The 14,243-nt window shown below is 48.2% G+C and overlaps 4 protein-coding genes across 4 annotated transcripts; 3 read left to right on the top strand and 1 right to left on the bottom strand.

The window, feature by feature from the left end:
• Nucleotides 1-1,180: 1,180 nt before the first annotated feature.
• On the top strand, nt 1,181-1,962 carry N7508_011165 (uncharacterized protein; the record flags this gene model as incomplete). Its single annotated transcript, XM_058469225.1, has 3 exons — nt 1,181-1,185; nt 1,262-1,649; nt 1,702-1,962. The coding sequence occupies 3 exons, from the start codon at nt 1,181-1,183 to the stop codon at nt 1,960-1,962; spliced, it is 654 nt and encodes a 217-aa protein (XP_058314203.1).
• A 76-nt stretch (nt 1,963-2,038) lies between these two features.
• On the top strand, nt 2,039-2,458 carry N7508_011164 (uncharacterized protein; the record flags this gene model as incomplete). The annotated part of the gene is made up of 1 exon (XM_058469224.1): nt 2,039-2,458. The coding sequence occupies one exon, from the start codon at nt 2,039-2,041 to the stop codon at nt 2,456-2,458; it is 420 nt and encodes a 139-aa protein (XP_058314202.1).
• A 3,009-nt stretch (nt 2,459-5,467) lies between these two features.
• On the top strand, nt 5,468-6,558 carry N7508_011163 (Cyclin-dependent kinase 1; the record flags this gene model as incomplete). Its single annotated transcript, XM_058469223.1, has 4 exons — nt 5,468-5,504; nt 5,560-6,020; nt 6,079-6,242; nt 6,300-6,558. The coding sequence occupies 4 exons, from the start codon at nt 5,468-5,470 to the stop codon at nt 6,556-6,558; spliced, it is 921 nt and encodes a 306-aa protein (XP_058314201.1).
• A 4,616-nt stretch (nt 6,559-11,174) lies between these two features.
• N7508_011162 (uncharacterized protein) lies at nt 11,175-12,580 on the bottom strand (the record flags this gene model as incomplete). Its single annotated transcript, XM_058469222.1, has 4 exons — nt 11,175-11,546; nt 11,598-11,884; nt 11,935-12,034; nt 12,086-12,580. The coding sequence occupies 4 exons, from the start codon at nt 12,578-12,580 to the stop codon at nt 11,175-11,177; spliced, it is 1,254 nt and encodes a 417-aa protein (XP_058314200.1).
• Nucleotides 12,581-14,243: the final 1,663 nt, after the last annotated feature.

Below are 14,243 nucleotides of genomic sequence, written 5' to 3'. Positions count from 1 at the left end.
CGCATTTGTTTCGTTGTAAAGAGCCTGGCGTTTTCCTGGGTACCATCTAAGCTTAAGTTGATAGGCAAGGCTCGACAGTAAGGTGTCTTTCGTTATCTCCACCATTGCCTATCATTCTGCGACTTCGGGTTCTTTCTATGCTTTGAGATGAATGATGCCAAGGAAATAGAACGAGAAATCAGCGCCGACCGGGAAGCAGCACATCTATTGAACAATTTCAAGCCCACACTCCGCGCGTATCTTCCAACTTGAAATTTCGACCGCGAGCTACCAATCCGCGAGGTCTGAAATGGACCCTGGGAGAATGGGAGCCCTCATTCACAATAGGGGTCTTAAGCTTCCCTGGCATCATTGTTTGATGATCTATCATATATTATTTACAAGCCTGTCACTGCATAGCAAAAGGAGAGCCCTCAAAGCAACACACGACTCGAGAGTAGCTGTCGGAACAAAAGTCTTCGGGGAACGCTCCACGACAATTTAGAGAATGAAGTTTTAACAACTTATGCCACAAAGTGCCAAAATGTTCAGATCGAATACAACCCATCAGCGCAGCGGCAGATGGCCCATGTTCACTTGAAAATCACATCAAAGAGAAGGATAAAGCAAGGCTAATTACATGTGTTTTGGTTGATAAATGTAGGATTCTTTCGGATGCTGCCTACAGTTTGGTCCCAAGTTCATGGGAACTGGATGGGGCAGGCGTAGTTTATTTTTAGAGCCGTAACTATACATGAGTAGGTAACTCATGATGGCTTCTTACCTGTTTCGTATTATACAATCCAACCTCGGACGACTCTCGACTCTTTAAAAACGGGAACAATCACATCAAGAATAGCGTATCATGTGATTATGGTTTGAGAGAGCGTCTCTATGTCTCTGACATGGGAAGGCAATAATGATTGCCACTGTACTGCGCCACTTAGGAGGTGCCGTCAATTCAGAGGTCAATGGTCAGGTATTTTCGCACATGGCTCACCTACCCGAGACAGACCTTGAGGAGAGAGATGGCTAGATTGATAGCGGAGCGGCCCTGGGTGTAGAGCTTAGACGTCAAAAGCGGTGGCATGTTTGACATCAGAATGCCTTGCTTTCGACCCCAATTGCGCAACACAAGGTGACCTTTCCGAAAAGGAACGTCCTGTATCTTGATTTACGTGAGTACCGATGCTTTGTCGACATGGTGTACGGAAGGCAGAATTTACCTGAAGCCAACTCTGTTTGGACCTTGAAATCCGAGGGATCTAACTCTCTAAAGCAGTGCTTTAAGTCAGGATTCCTGGGATGGCTTCCCTTCCTCTTCGAGCCCCTTGCCGACTATATTCCTCCCATCCAACCACCAAAAGATCTACCGCCGGAGAAGTGACCGTGGCAACAGATCATCACCGGCGTGTATGGCCACCCACCCACCCGTCTTGAAGATTCATGATCGCGACGGAGTCGTGAACTGGAGATTCCGACGCGACAATGTTACGCAACCTCTGCCAGACGATATTCACAAATGTCCCTATGCGCACGCCAACGATGCGACCGAGCTCAAATATATGAATAACGGAACTAGTGTTGATGCCATCTATACTGTAGTGACCTTGCCCTCGTTATCAACCATCCCGGGCCCCCGACAATCCAGCCACCGACAAGCTTACTACGTTTGCACTTTGCAAAAGAAACGACGTTCTATGGTATTCGCACACTCCTGAGCCCCTACCGAGTAATCTACTTGCTGTGGGTACCACTGGTCAGCGAGCCTGGGATGGTAGTCTTGTCTATAACGCCCGCGCCGCCAACGCCCTTTTTGCAAACCCTCTAATTCTTCAAAATATGACCGGCCTACGTGCTATACATCGCTTGGTCTGGGATGAACAAGGACAAATGCTATGGGCTACTGGCATGGATGCCGCAGCGGACGGCACCGATCAAGCCCCTGCTTTTGGGACTATTGTGGGATACCTGGGAGTTTAGAACGGGTCTACTTTTGAAGGACGATCGCTACATCTATAAACTACTCAAGGCATATCTAATCGAAGCTGAATGAGGTATGGGATATCCCTGGTGGGCTGGATTGCATGATCTAGTACCTCTCCCAGGCCAACGGAAATTCCTTGTATCAGAAGACCGCGGTCTGCATGCGTTCGATACCGAAGCGGGTCAACTCACAGAGCATTATGAGAACGTCACCCATAAATATCTACCAGGGTTGGAAGTCACAACCGGTGATCGCCATGGGTATGCTGGTAACGGGAAATGGGAGGAGCTGCCCCAGTCGGACCTCAAGAGTTTTAACATTGCCCCCGATGGTAGTTTTGTCTACGCACAGTCTGTACAGTCCTTGTGGATTAAGATTCGTGGGTTTCACACGAGTCTGGTTGTTGACAGCAGGAGGCGAAAGATGATTATTGGCGATGAGATCTACCGGCCGCGGTGGTTTGGAGAACTTGATGGTTGGTCTAAACCTTGAACATTGTGACAATTGCTTCCGGCCACATCTGGAATGAATGACTGCGTATGGTTAGTGCGCTCCAAAAGCTCTGGAATCAAGGCTGGCAGATGTCTTGGAATCCATTCGCCTCTAGTTAAGCAAATCATTAGATACATTGTTCACCACTTATCCACCGTAAGTACGCATGGCATCCACTGCGTGGAACGAATCAGCAAAGGTGACACAGCAGCAAGGGAATTAAACAGTTTTTCCGACGCCTTTCATACCATCTTATGCTAATGCTGAGACACGAGTGCGCTTTCCCAGCACAGGTAGTTACGTTTCAAGATCCACTAATAAGAAAAAAGAATACCTTTATCGCGACCAAGCCTTTGAGCTGTACTAATGATTATTTGAATTGCGTGTGGAATACCCTCACTATCATTCAGTATTCGCCGTCCTGTCAACGCCTCTTCGCTTGTTGCAAATGGGCACTCGAGTTGACCATCTGGTTTCTAGTGAACAAGCTCTTGCTCGAAGGAGATTCATTCAGATGATAGGAATTTGCTCTGAAGTATTTGGCCATTGCGTAGGAAGTTCGTACGATCTCCGTTGTACACTCCATGGGATCCAAAGCGAAGCGCTGCGGGGCCAATATCTTAACATTTCAAGGAGCTTGACGGAGCTATATCAAAAAAAAAAAAAAAAAAAAAAAAAAAAAGGATAGAATAACCCAACTCCTGCGCCAGTGGTCGGTGCAACAACCAAATTGGAGTTTTTCCGCAAGACTCGCTCAGCTGACGCACTGCTTGGCCCTCGATTACCCGATCATTCGATAATCAATGACCGAATGATCCAACATGCCCTTGTCTGCTGGTCACGCTACTATTTGAGCTACATAGCCTGCTGATACTCCAACCCTGAGATGGGGAAGTAATATATCCCAAACAGGTCTCGCAGGAAACGACAGATAGTGTCTCCAGTGATTCTTACATTACGCGATCAGGCACGTTTCCAACGAAGACACATGAATTGCGCTATAGGTCCATCATTCGAGGAAGGCGTACCAACCACTCGGCGGTAGCCTTTGAGCACAAGTCCAGTATACATATAAGACCGCTCCCCGTCACCGATCGTTCTGTGACCCCGTCTAATTTCCAGTCAGATTCCCGACTCCAACTTGAAGCTGCAACCATGAGTCCGAGGCTCACCCTCGTCGCTCAAGGTCAAGCGACTAGACCCGCCTCAAGACATGAGTCGAATTCACCAGGTCAATCACCAACCAGCTCGTCTTCAACACAGTCGTCTCCATTCCCGAAAGCATTATCATTCCAGGATTTCCTCCGCCAATTCTACAGCACCGGAAGGTGCAGATCTGTGACATCGCCCCGGCATGCAACTCCGCCAAAACTAGACACGCTCCAGGAGTCTCCGCTGGAGCATTCGATGGATTTCCACAGACAACCCTAGCTCACAATGGAGGGTCCGTCGAAACGCACTATTTTTTCTGACTATTGTTCACTTTGGGGCGTCTCCGCACTGCCTTCGAATTTTTGATACATCGTGCTTAACATGCAGTACGGGTATCTCTGCAGCGTTGACCATGATATTTGCCTGGGCACAGTATATGGCTCTTGGGCTTGCTTGTCTACGCACCTGCAGTAAACAGCAAGGGCCATGATTGGATGTTGTACTAGTCTCCAAAAGTTCGTCGCATGCTATGTTGGAAAGTAACGTGCTTTCAATATATTTATAAGCTGTAGCATGTTAGAAGATTGGCCAGGAGCAACGCCCCCATTCCCAACCAAAAAGGAAGAAATGCAGGTAGCACTCCGGACCACCCACTAAGACAGACTAATTTGCATGTCGTTGTGGAGCAGCCATAATAGTTAACACCATCCATGCCTTGATATAGCCTCATGACTGCTTCTATTCTAAAAACCCAGGAAGCGGATGAACATTGGCCTTGAGTTCTGCTGTACTTTTGAGGCATGCCTCGGTACATTTGCTACTTTGACCCCAGTTTTCTCAAGGTGTATGGACATTTTCAATATGTATATCTAACCGACTCGGGCTATATATGACTGTTCCATTGGAACCGGCCGCCTCAGAATTTCCTAATCCGAGCGAACCGTTCGACTGATGCAGTCCGATAAAAGAAGATTTGCGGCAGGCTATTAGGTGGTTCTGCCTGATTCGTGCTCACCTGCAGCCCCTACAGTTCTGTATTGCAAGGACGTTTTATAATCCGCAGAGTCTGGGTCGCTAGCTCGAGAGAGAATAATCATAGGGGGACTAAAGAGCCTGTCGGTAGAAGAGCTATCATCGGAAAAAATAAAGTCTGGCTCGAAAGGCAATAGCCAGGGAAACCTTGATTTGTTTGCGCGACTAGTCACGGCAAATCTGGCACTCATGTTCGATGCGGTCAGGTCATCCAGTTGTAGACACGAAGGCCCCAGGCGCTGAGCTTCGTCGACAGAACATTGTACAGGAGACGGATAGCCCATAGGTGCATCGGTACCGGAAACCCGTGGATCGTGCGGTTCAATTATATCCCTGGTGGGGGCTCAACGCGAAGACAGTCCATATGATCTTTGAACACCTCATGCAATCCCTTTGCAGAGTCTCGGGTGGAACAATTGTTCGCCTCATTGTTTCCTAATAATTTCCATACTTCATTCAATATGCCTACGAGGATCATATCTTCCAGGTACGATGAGTGAATCTGTGGTCAACGCTGAGGCCCCCTCCTATAGACGATGCTATTTCTGGGCTAGTTCGGAGTTCAACCAAGTCGAATCCAGTTTTGGTTGGTGGCGAGATCATAATCAAATTGGTCTCTTCATGGGTGACTTATGTGTCGACGTCCGATTTGCATGCCAGTCACAGTCACATTGGCCTTTTGACCCTCATAGTCTTCCGTGCCTATCATTCTTCTCCTGCTATTCATCCACGTTATCTGACTTTCGTCTTTCGTCTTTCCTGCCCCGCTTGCTCGCTCATCAGAACGCGATTGACAGCAGAACGGAATCAACCATCGCCTTTGCAATGGGGAAGTACCGGAAAATCGGAAAACTCGGAGAAGGTATGGGTTTCTGACAGGGTTAGTGACACTGACACCATTCCAACTTACGCCCTAGGCGCCTACGGTATCGTCTACAAAGCCCGTAAGATTGGTCGTACAAGTCAAGTCGTTGCTCTGAAGAAGATCCAGCTGAGATGTGAGGATGAGGGTGTTCCTAGCACCACCCTCCGCGAACTGATCCTCCTCAAGGAAATGCATGACCCCAATATTGTCCAACTCCTGGACGTCGTCCACATCGATGACCACAGGCTCTACCTCGTCCTCGAATTTGTGGATATGGACCTGAAGAGGTACATGGAGTCCATGTTGACGGCAAACCCGAACCGGGACGATGCAACGATCAAAAAGCTTATGGCACACCTGGTAGAGGGTGTCCGATATTGCCACGGTCACCGGATCCTCCACCGCGATTTGAAGCCCCAGAATTTGCTGGTTGACCGCCAGGGTAACCTGAAGCTGGCCGACTTTGGCTTGGCACGAGCATTCGGTGGCCCACTGCGCACTTACACCCACGAGGTAAGGTCCCAGCTCTGGCGACCGACACCATCTCGACGTCCTAACAGCTTCATCACAGGTGGTTACGCTATGGTACCGTTCTCCTGAGATCCTACTGGGAGATCTCCAGTACTCGACTGGGGTCGATATGTGGTCAGTAGGCGCTATCTTTGCTGAGATGTGCACTCGCAGGCCGTTATTTCCAGGGTATTCGGAGATTGATGAGATTTTCAAGATCTTTCGGTATGTGTATCGTCTTTGCTAGATTATGTCCATACACTGATCGCTTTCTCTTCGCAGCGTACTCGGTACCCCAGATGAAGAGGTTTGGCCGGGAATTACCTCGTTCCCTGAATACGAAGTCAGCTTCCCCAAGTGGAAGCGACCCAGTACGCCCATCGTGTCCAGCCTGGGGCCACACGGTTTGGAGCTGCTGGAGGCTCTGCTGGAGTACGACCCCGCGCATCGGCTTTCTGCGAAACAGGCCAGCATGCATCCTTACTTCGGAAACGGCAGCTCGTACTACACAGGCCATTCTCAGCGCAATGCATATCACTAATTTTGTATTCTTGGGGTTTTATCGTGTTTATTGGTGGGTAGCAATTTCTGTTCTGAGCCAGCGTAGCCCTCCTTTGGCCTCTGTTTCTGTGTATTCTGGCCATTCCTATTGGAACATCAGATAGTTACGGCGATATAAAAAAGGGCTCAAGATTTACGTTCCGCATCGCGTTTCACAGGTTTGACATACCTACACTCATTTACCGTACCGTCGCAACACTCAGATGTGCCTGTATTTTGACTTTCGCCGGTGGCCCGTTATAATCAATGCGACAGCAAATTCCACAAGTTGGTGGATGCCAGCAGATGGCAAACTATTGAAATAGCCCTCCAATAGCCCTCCTGAAACCCCTTCGGGAGGGATTTCATTACTACATGGAGATGAACCCATCGTTGGTAAAATGTAGAGGGAAATTCAGCCGTAGCTACTAGCAGGCCCGGTTAGGTCAACTCTCACCGCTTTTTGCAAAGAGCTCACGACGATTGAACAGTTGATACGTGCCTAGCTGCCTCAAATACAGTTTTAAGAGTTTCAATCAATATGTTTGTCAGGACCATGTACGGTAGGTGCCGAGTCATGTTTCATGTAGCCGTACCTCATTTTTCCGGCACCCGACAGAAAGGACCAGCGATTTCAGTTTCGCACTCAGAGTCTCACCACGATTTATGATGCGTAATTGATAGTGACTGATCTCTAGGGTGCGTTTCTGGCTGCCTCACGTAGCATGGTCAGTTCAGGTTAGCGGCGGGGCAGTGGTGGCAGAGAAATGCCATATTGCGTGACGATGAAGCGATAGGGATGTTTTGCCGAAGAAAAAAATCTTAATATATAAGCCGACGTCGTCCCTCAGTTTCTTTCCAGTGGGAGAAAAAATCCCCAACTATCACACAATGAATATGCCTGGAAGAGGCCATTATTCAAATCCCAAGCACCCCGGTGCTCCAGCGTCAGCCCAAGTGACTCGCGCCTTTCCTCTTACATGGGGAACATCAACGAAAGCCCCAGCAAAACTGGATCGGCCATTACTACTGAACAAATCACCAAAGTATGTCCCAGGGACTTGGTATCGAGGGCTTTCAGGTTCTAACCTTCCAAGCGTGGTCAGTGTTGAAAAGCGACCAGGGTGGACTCCATCATGTCGATTAGTGACCTCAGGCGGCCAAGTACAAACTCCAATACCAAACCGAAATCTCAGGCCTTATTGTCCGCAATCAGTGCCGGAAAAACGTCTGCCGTCATTGCGAGATATACTAGGAAACTGGGTCCCCGAACACAGCCCAACCTACGGAGCCAGAATACGGCGTGGCTGGGTGCGAACAAACAATGCACCATCAGGATACAAAACAGAGCGCATGGTTGGAAATCCGTCGCCGTTAAGGAATGGCAGTCACTGTGACTAGCGGGAAGGCTTCCGGATGTTTATCACTATATGATCTCTTTCTCTGCCAATCTACCAACGGCCCTATATCATTTCCGACGATCCAGATCAGGCCATAGGAAGCTACGTAGTATTGACAGTCGGCCCAAGTTATAAGCTCTTGATCAGAGCTTTCTCATCCGTCTATGTAGGGAGTTTTCTCCTGATCAAATTGTTTGCGCTATTTCTTTTATTTTTTTTATTTTTATTTTTATTTTTCATATTTAGTGAAAGCTTTCACTACGTCGCAATTTGCCATATCCAGAATACATAATGCCCCTTGCGATTACTCTGATAAAACGCAATAACTATCTTGGTAGAATCATGACGTGTGGTGATGGTCATGTTCAACTCAATGAAGTCAAGGTACGATGATGGCTTGGCTGTCCGACTGGGACGCATTAATCATGCATATCAACCGGCTTACCAAACGATTTTCACGTCAGTGGGATCATGGCCTGATGGTACTACGGTGCCAAAATACTGCGTTATGCGTTGCCAATCATTACAGTAATTCCTGCTAGACCGTAACACCAAAGTGCGTATCACCCTATCTGACGGCCTTCTCATGGATGACGCCTCTATCCTACTATGAGGCCGATAAAAGGAACTCTTCCTAGTCGCTCTAAATCGTCTGTCCATCGCGTAAAAATTCGTCAACGACTGGCTTTTCCTGACTGCTGGCTTCCGTTTTGCTCCTCTTGCTCCTCTGGAGCCACCATAGACTTTGCCTACCAGGACCTCCACAGCGCTAGAGACACTCGGTATGACTTCTGTTTAATCCATGTTATACACATTGGCTAGGTCGGCGGCAGAGTCGTGGAGTTTCGGCCCGCTTATAAAGGACCATTTCTCAACTTTGCTGTGAATATTGTAACGATGCCGTTTCCGGTCGACAATTCATTGTAGTTAAACCACCAGGTTCTTCTCCTATGAGTATGGTTGCTTTCTCTTCTTGCATGTCAACGGCCACTCGTCGCATCTGCCGAATAGGTGGCAACAAGAGTAGTCTAAAGGAAAAAAGTTGTGTCATCGCTGAACTGCGCCAACTGCGACTCCTCGATTGGCTTGTTGGATTAAGCTTGTGATGTGCTGGCTTGCGCTTGACGGTTGGGTTTTGGACCCAGCTAATCATATAGTCTGTATTTACGTTATGCGTAGAAAAGGTTTGCAATCCACAAGGATTATCAGATTATTAAAATCGATCCGGCGAGTAGCTTCGAACCCGGGTGCAACAGCGATGGCGGGCCATTTTTTTTCTTAACCTTCGATCTGTCAGATTCATCGCCGGTTACTACAGCCCTTTGATCATCCCCAAGCGCAACCTGCCACGATACCGTCCATTGGGTATACTTCATGGTCGATCAACTCTGGATGGCCTGGTACGGTAGATCCCATAGGAGAGGAAGAGGACGTGGCCCGGAGCAGCGAAGCAGTCCCTAAGGCTTAGGGCTTGTGGCTCTATGATACAGTGCGCAAAGTCCGGGATAACTTTCCCCCTCCCTTTATGGTCTCTGCAAGCAAACTTCTGTATATACGCCTTGCTTCTCATGACAACCCAGGTACAGTGGGCGACAGAAACTAGCGCGGTTCTTTATGTATATATACACTTCCAGTTAAAATCATTCTCGCGTCATATTTCTAAATTTTCTGACAAGAGCTTGATCCGAAGCTCTGGGTATTGACTGTATTTTGATTCTGGAATTTTCCACAATGCTTTTTTGTCCCCACAAACGAAAGGTGTTTCCCATGAGTCAAGGGATTGACGAAGAAATAACCATTCTCGCCCCAGCTTTCCAAGAAGCGTGAGCGTACCGACCCTTTCACAACTATCACTCAAGACCAGGAAACCCGTCACCGAGCCCTGACAGCTGGCAAAGGTCGAAAGCATTAAGATCGGTTGGGGGATTTGAGTTGGACACCACCGTTGGATCTATGTGATTGGGATTCTTTTCTAGGAGTGAATTCAGTTGCTCACACCTATGAAAACATAAGTCGGCGAAGTGTGCTGTGAGGTGATCATGCATACTCACATGAGCGCGAGCTTGTTACACGTTTCTTGGAGCGCATTTTGCACTTTCTGCATATTGTTGCCAGTGTCGCTGTTCAAGCCTAGTACAGATTCAATTGCCTTTAAACGGGCTTCGATTCTGTCGGATTCATCTGACCCGTGGGCTTGGTGACAAGGATTCATGATACGTCCTTGTGGTCTCGGCCGAGTCACTCTTGGGTCATTCGGTCGGTTTGGGGCAAGCCCTAAACGGGATGAGAATGGAAGCCGGGGCGAGCTCCCCTTATTGTAAGTTGGCAAGGAGTTTAAATTCAATGTTCCATTCATCTCGAGCTGTGATTTAGATCGTGAGAATAGAGACGGTCCATGGAGATCTCCGTGGTTTGCTTTAATAGATGTAACACATTTGGAGCCTTTGCTCCAAATTTAGGACGCACAAAACAGGAGTGCAGTAGTGGCTCTAAATTTAGCAAGCCCCGAGTTTTTATTTTGGGGACCAATCGAGGGTACAATAATAGGTCACAAGACGGTACCGCTTTGTATATGTGCGTGATGTATGTGGAGACCAAGTAGTGAACCCAGAAACCACTGAAGCCCTTGAACATAGCCACTCGCCGGTTAGTATGCACTATTCGCCGCAAAGACGTTTTAGATTTGCGGACCCATACTTTGGCTACCTGGGTGAAGATGCTTTGGAAGGACTTCCAGACGCATGTCGGTCTCCGAAGACCCTCTTACTTTGAGCTCCGAGACCAATATGGCCTAACAATGGCAGCAAGGCTGTTGAGACAAGGAGTGTTGCATTTGCCATGAAACCCTAAATGGACAGACAGGTCAAGATCGTAATAGTTACAGCAGCTACCCAAAGAGACCAGATATGTTAATTATATATACCAAAAGCTATGGGTTCTACAAGATGACTTTGTCTTGCTGTAACTACGGCGGATCGGTTCGAAGGAAGACACGTTCTCCAGCTCAGGTGTGACAAGAACCTAATTCCCCTTTACAAGCCCTCACCATGGCTAGACAGCAAATATTGAGGGCTCTTCCAAGCAAGTCGGAGGCTACGTTAGATGAGGGTCTGGCGCCGGTTGCTGAGCCCAAATAGGAGGCTAGAAGTAAATATATACTGGATTAGGATCCCGGCGGCCGGTTGGCCAGGGCACTGTGTGAATCATTCCCCCGCTGTCACGTCTTGCTCTGAACCAAAGCCCACTTAGCTTCACGCGCGGCATCCAACGTTGGACTATGATCTCGCTGGTAGGATTCTATCATCCCCTGCTCTGTCTTTGGCTGATCCGTGGTTGATTTGTCTTTGCGAAGCAGCCATTTCTTTCCTCCGCCATAAAACCTTCTACGACGAACACTCTTTCGACCTGAAACGAGCTTGTGGTATTCCCCCGGCCTCTTTTTCTCGCCATGTCTCGGCGGAGATGAGGTTGTAATTCCATGACGGTCGGTAGTCCTCAACACGGGCATCACCTCACGGTAGACCTTGCCGGAGGCGAATTCAGCAATAGGGCCGAGACGTGAGCCTTTTGCATGGTCAATAAAGCCCAGCTAGATGTGCGTTAGAAGCGGTTTCACAACCCAGGTGGCTTCGGTACGCACTTCAAGAGCCGTCAAAATGGCCTTGCCTGTGACACCGCTCTGAAAGTCCGTGGTCCCCTCGGTGAGACAGCGGGTGATATCCAATGCTGTCGCAAGAGAGTCAACACGAGCAAGCATCGATGTGCTGTCGCAGCATCCACGGTCGCCGTCTTTCTCGCAGAATGTATCGGTGCAGTCCGAGCATGGCCCTTTGGATTTTTCGATCAAACCCACAGCGAGCTGGACCAGTGCTTCACTTGTTTTGGCCCAGCCTTCGGGAGTTTCGTGCTCGATATGATGAATCGCCCCTGGAATAGCATGAGTACGGAACTGTTCATAGCTTGACCCGGCCACCCACCAATCTTCACAACCCCATGGTTTGTTATTAATATGTTTCGTAGGTTGAGCACGGTATGTTGTAGCCCTCGCGATGCCAAAAATCCAGTTCCGGTCAGGACCTGTCCCAAGTCAGTCTTGTAGGCTTTGTGAAGGGATGCCTTTAAGAGTACCTGCTTGACAACCGACCAGATCTCATCGTGACAGAGCATGCTTGGCCATTGCTTCGTGCCCAGGACTACGTCCGCCAGAGTCATAAATGCGTGCTCAGACACGGTATAGAAAGATCTCTGATCCACATGGAGGAAGGCTTGAATCGGCATAAGCAGATGCTGCATTTGGTGTTGATCCAAATTCCAGCGATGGAATTCCTTCATCAGCTTCTCAATTGCGTGAGATGACCTCCCCATGACTTGCGCTGGGTATTTTCGGATTCCATACAGCTTTGTGTCATCCTGGGTTGCATAGTGTCTGGCCGTTACCTGGTTTGTCGCCGTTCGCAAACTGACTGTGGTCATCACATCTAAGCGGGAGTTAAATATGGGGCGATAATGGACGACCGGGTTTCCCCAGGAGACCTTCGGCCGATATGTTGCATGTTGATAAACTGGCTGTAGCTGGCGTTTGGAAAGAACCAAAGGTCGTAAAGTGGCCGGAGGATCCGGCATATTGTTCGTAGGCGTAGAACGTAAGAAACTGTGAGTGTGGTATAGTATCAATACGTGAATTCCAGCCAGAGAGATAGAGAGTTTCCAGCAATAGCGCCCAAAATTAGCTGTAAAGAAAATAATGAAAAAGAGAAAAAAGAAAAAAAAAGAAAAAAAGAAAAAAAGACAAAAAGGCAAAAAGAAAAAAAAAAATTCTAATACCAAAATTAATCAGCCATCTGGCTGGAGTACCTGGGAAATGCATATTACAGATTACCATGTCTTTGACAGTTGACGACTATGGGATATCAATGAGATCGAACGAAACGGAATTAAATACGGAATATGCCATCAAATCGCACCGAGCTAGCGATAGCTCTCTCCTGTCTGTCGAGACTCTGACCACCCAAAAAGACCACAGGGCTTTTGTGGCATCATTGAATGCCAGACCCTTACCATGACCAACAATCGACCAAATCTCCCCGATCCGTGTGACAAAGCATTACGAATGGCCACAACGAGGGCATGCATGCCATATGAAGTAAAGAGCGAATAGGCACTCACATTGGGCAGCCCTAGACTTCTGGTGTCATAACCGCCAGTCGTAAAATCCCCGGGGGACTATGCAAGCTCGTCTGAGGGCGGCTGGACTGATAAGGATAGGGAAACTGGGGAATCCTCGAGATGAAGGGGCTTTTGTCCTTAGAAGTGCTATCCATCAGATAGTTTGCAACATCTTTTGATCAATGTCTCAATAAACACTCTTTGTTCTATCATGACCAAGCTTAATATTGGCTATTACCATAGCAGATGAGTTGGTTTACGTATAATTGGACTCGTGCTGAACTCAGCCTCCGGGCCTCTACTGCAACATCTTCCAAGCCGGTACCGCGCGTGACAGGTCGATGGGAGATAGCCTTTCGAGTGCTGAAAGAAACAAAGAAGTTCAGGAATCCAATTGCAAAATGGAAATACAGCCCCGAGCCTCACAGAGAAGCCAGCGCTATAGGAAATGGAGATGGAGCACACCCGAAGGCCAAACGGCCATGTTTTCCCATGTATTTTCCACCGCCTTGCCAAAGCCTCAGGATATCCAAAGCAGATTTGGGTCTGTCCCTCGTCGTTTTTGTCACTCCCCGCAATAAAATTAGCGATCATTCTTTCAATATAGAATAAACAGCGCACATACTATCATCTCTGGAACCATCGATTGCCACCGAGCATTTAGAGATAGCATTTAGTCGCCAAAATTGGCCACTTTGGTCTTGGGACCACTTGCTTGGTCTTGAGACCACTATTTTGGTCTTGGGACCACTTGGTGGTATGGATCTGGGGGGGGGGGGGATTTGAGGAAGCCTGAAAGTACATATTTCGCGATCGGCCATTAGCCATAAATAGATCCACCGTGACCGTTGTTGTAAATATCTAACCATTTCCTCTGGAGCTTCAAGTGTTCTTGGTATGCGGTTTGGTAAAGTCAAGATGGCACCGAGTCTGTATCCCACATTCTGTTTGATGTTACTCGTCCTGATTCGATACGCCTTCGCACGTCCGCTCTCCTCGGTTGGAAGCATAGGCGTTGTAAATAATTGCAAAACGCCAATCTCCTTCAAGGTCACAAGACAGGGGGATTACCCAACGAGCATTTTAGAGCCTGGACAGGCGTACCGGGAGACGTATCAGT

This window comes from Penicillium antarcticum (assembly GCF_028974205.1).
Source record: "Penicillium antarcticum strain IBT 31339 chromosome Unknown utg000010l_segment0_segment0, whole genome shotgun sequence".
NCBI lineage: Eukaryota > Fungi > Ascomycota > Eurotiomycetes > Eurotiales > Aspergillaceae > Penicillium > Penicillium antarcticum.
This window is presented reverse-complemented; position numbering and strand designations above follow the sequence as displayed.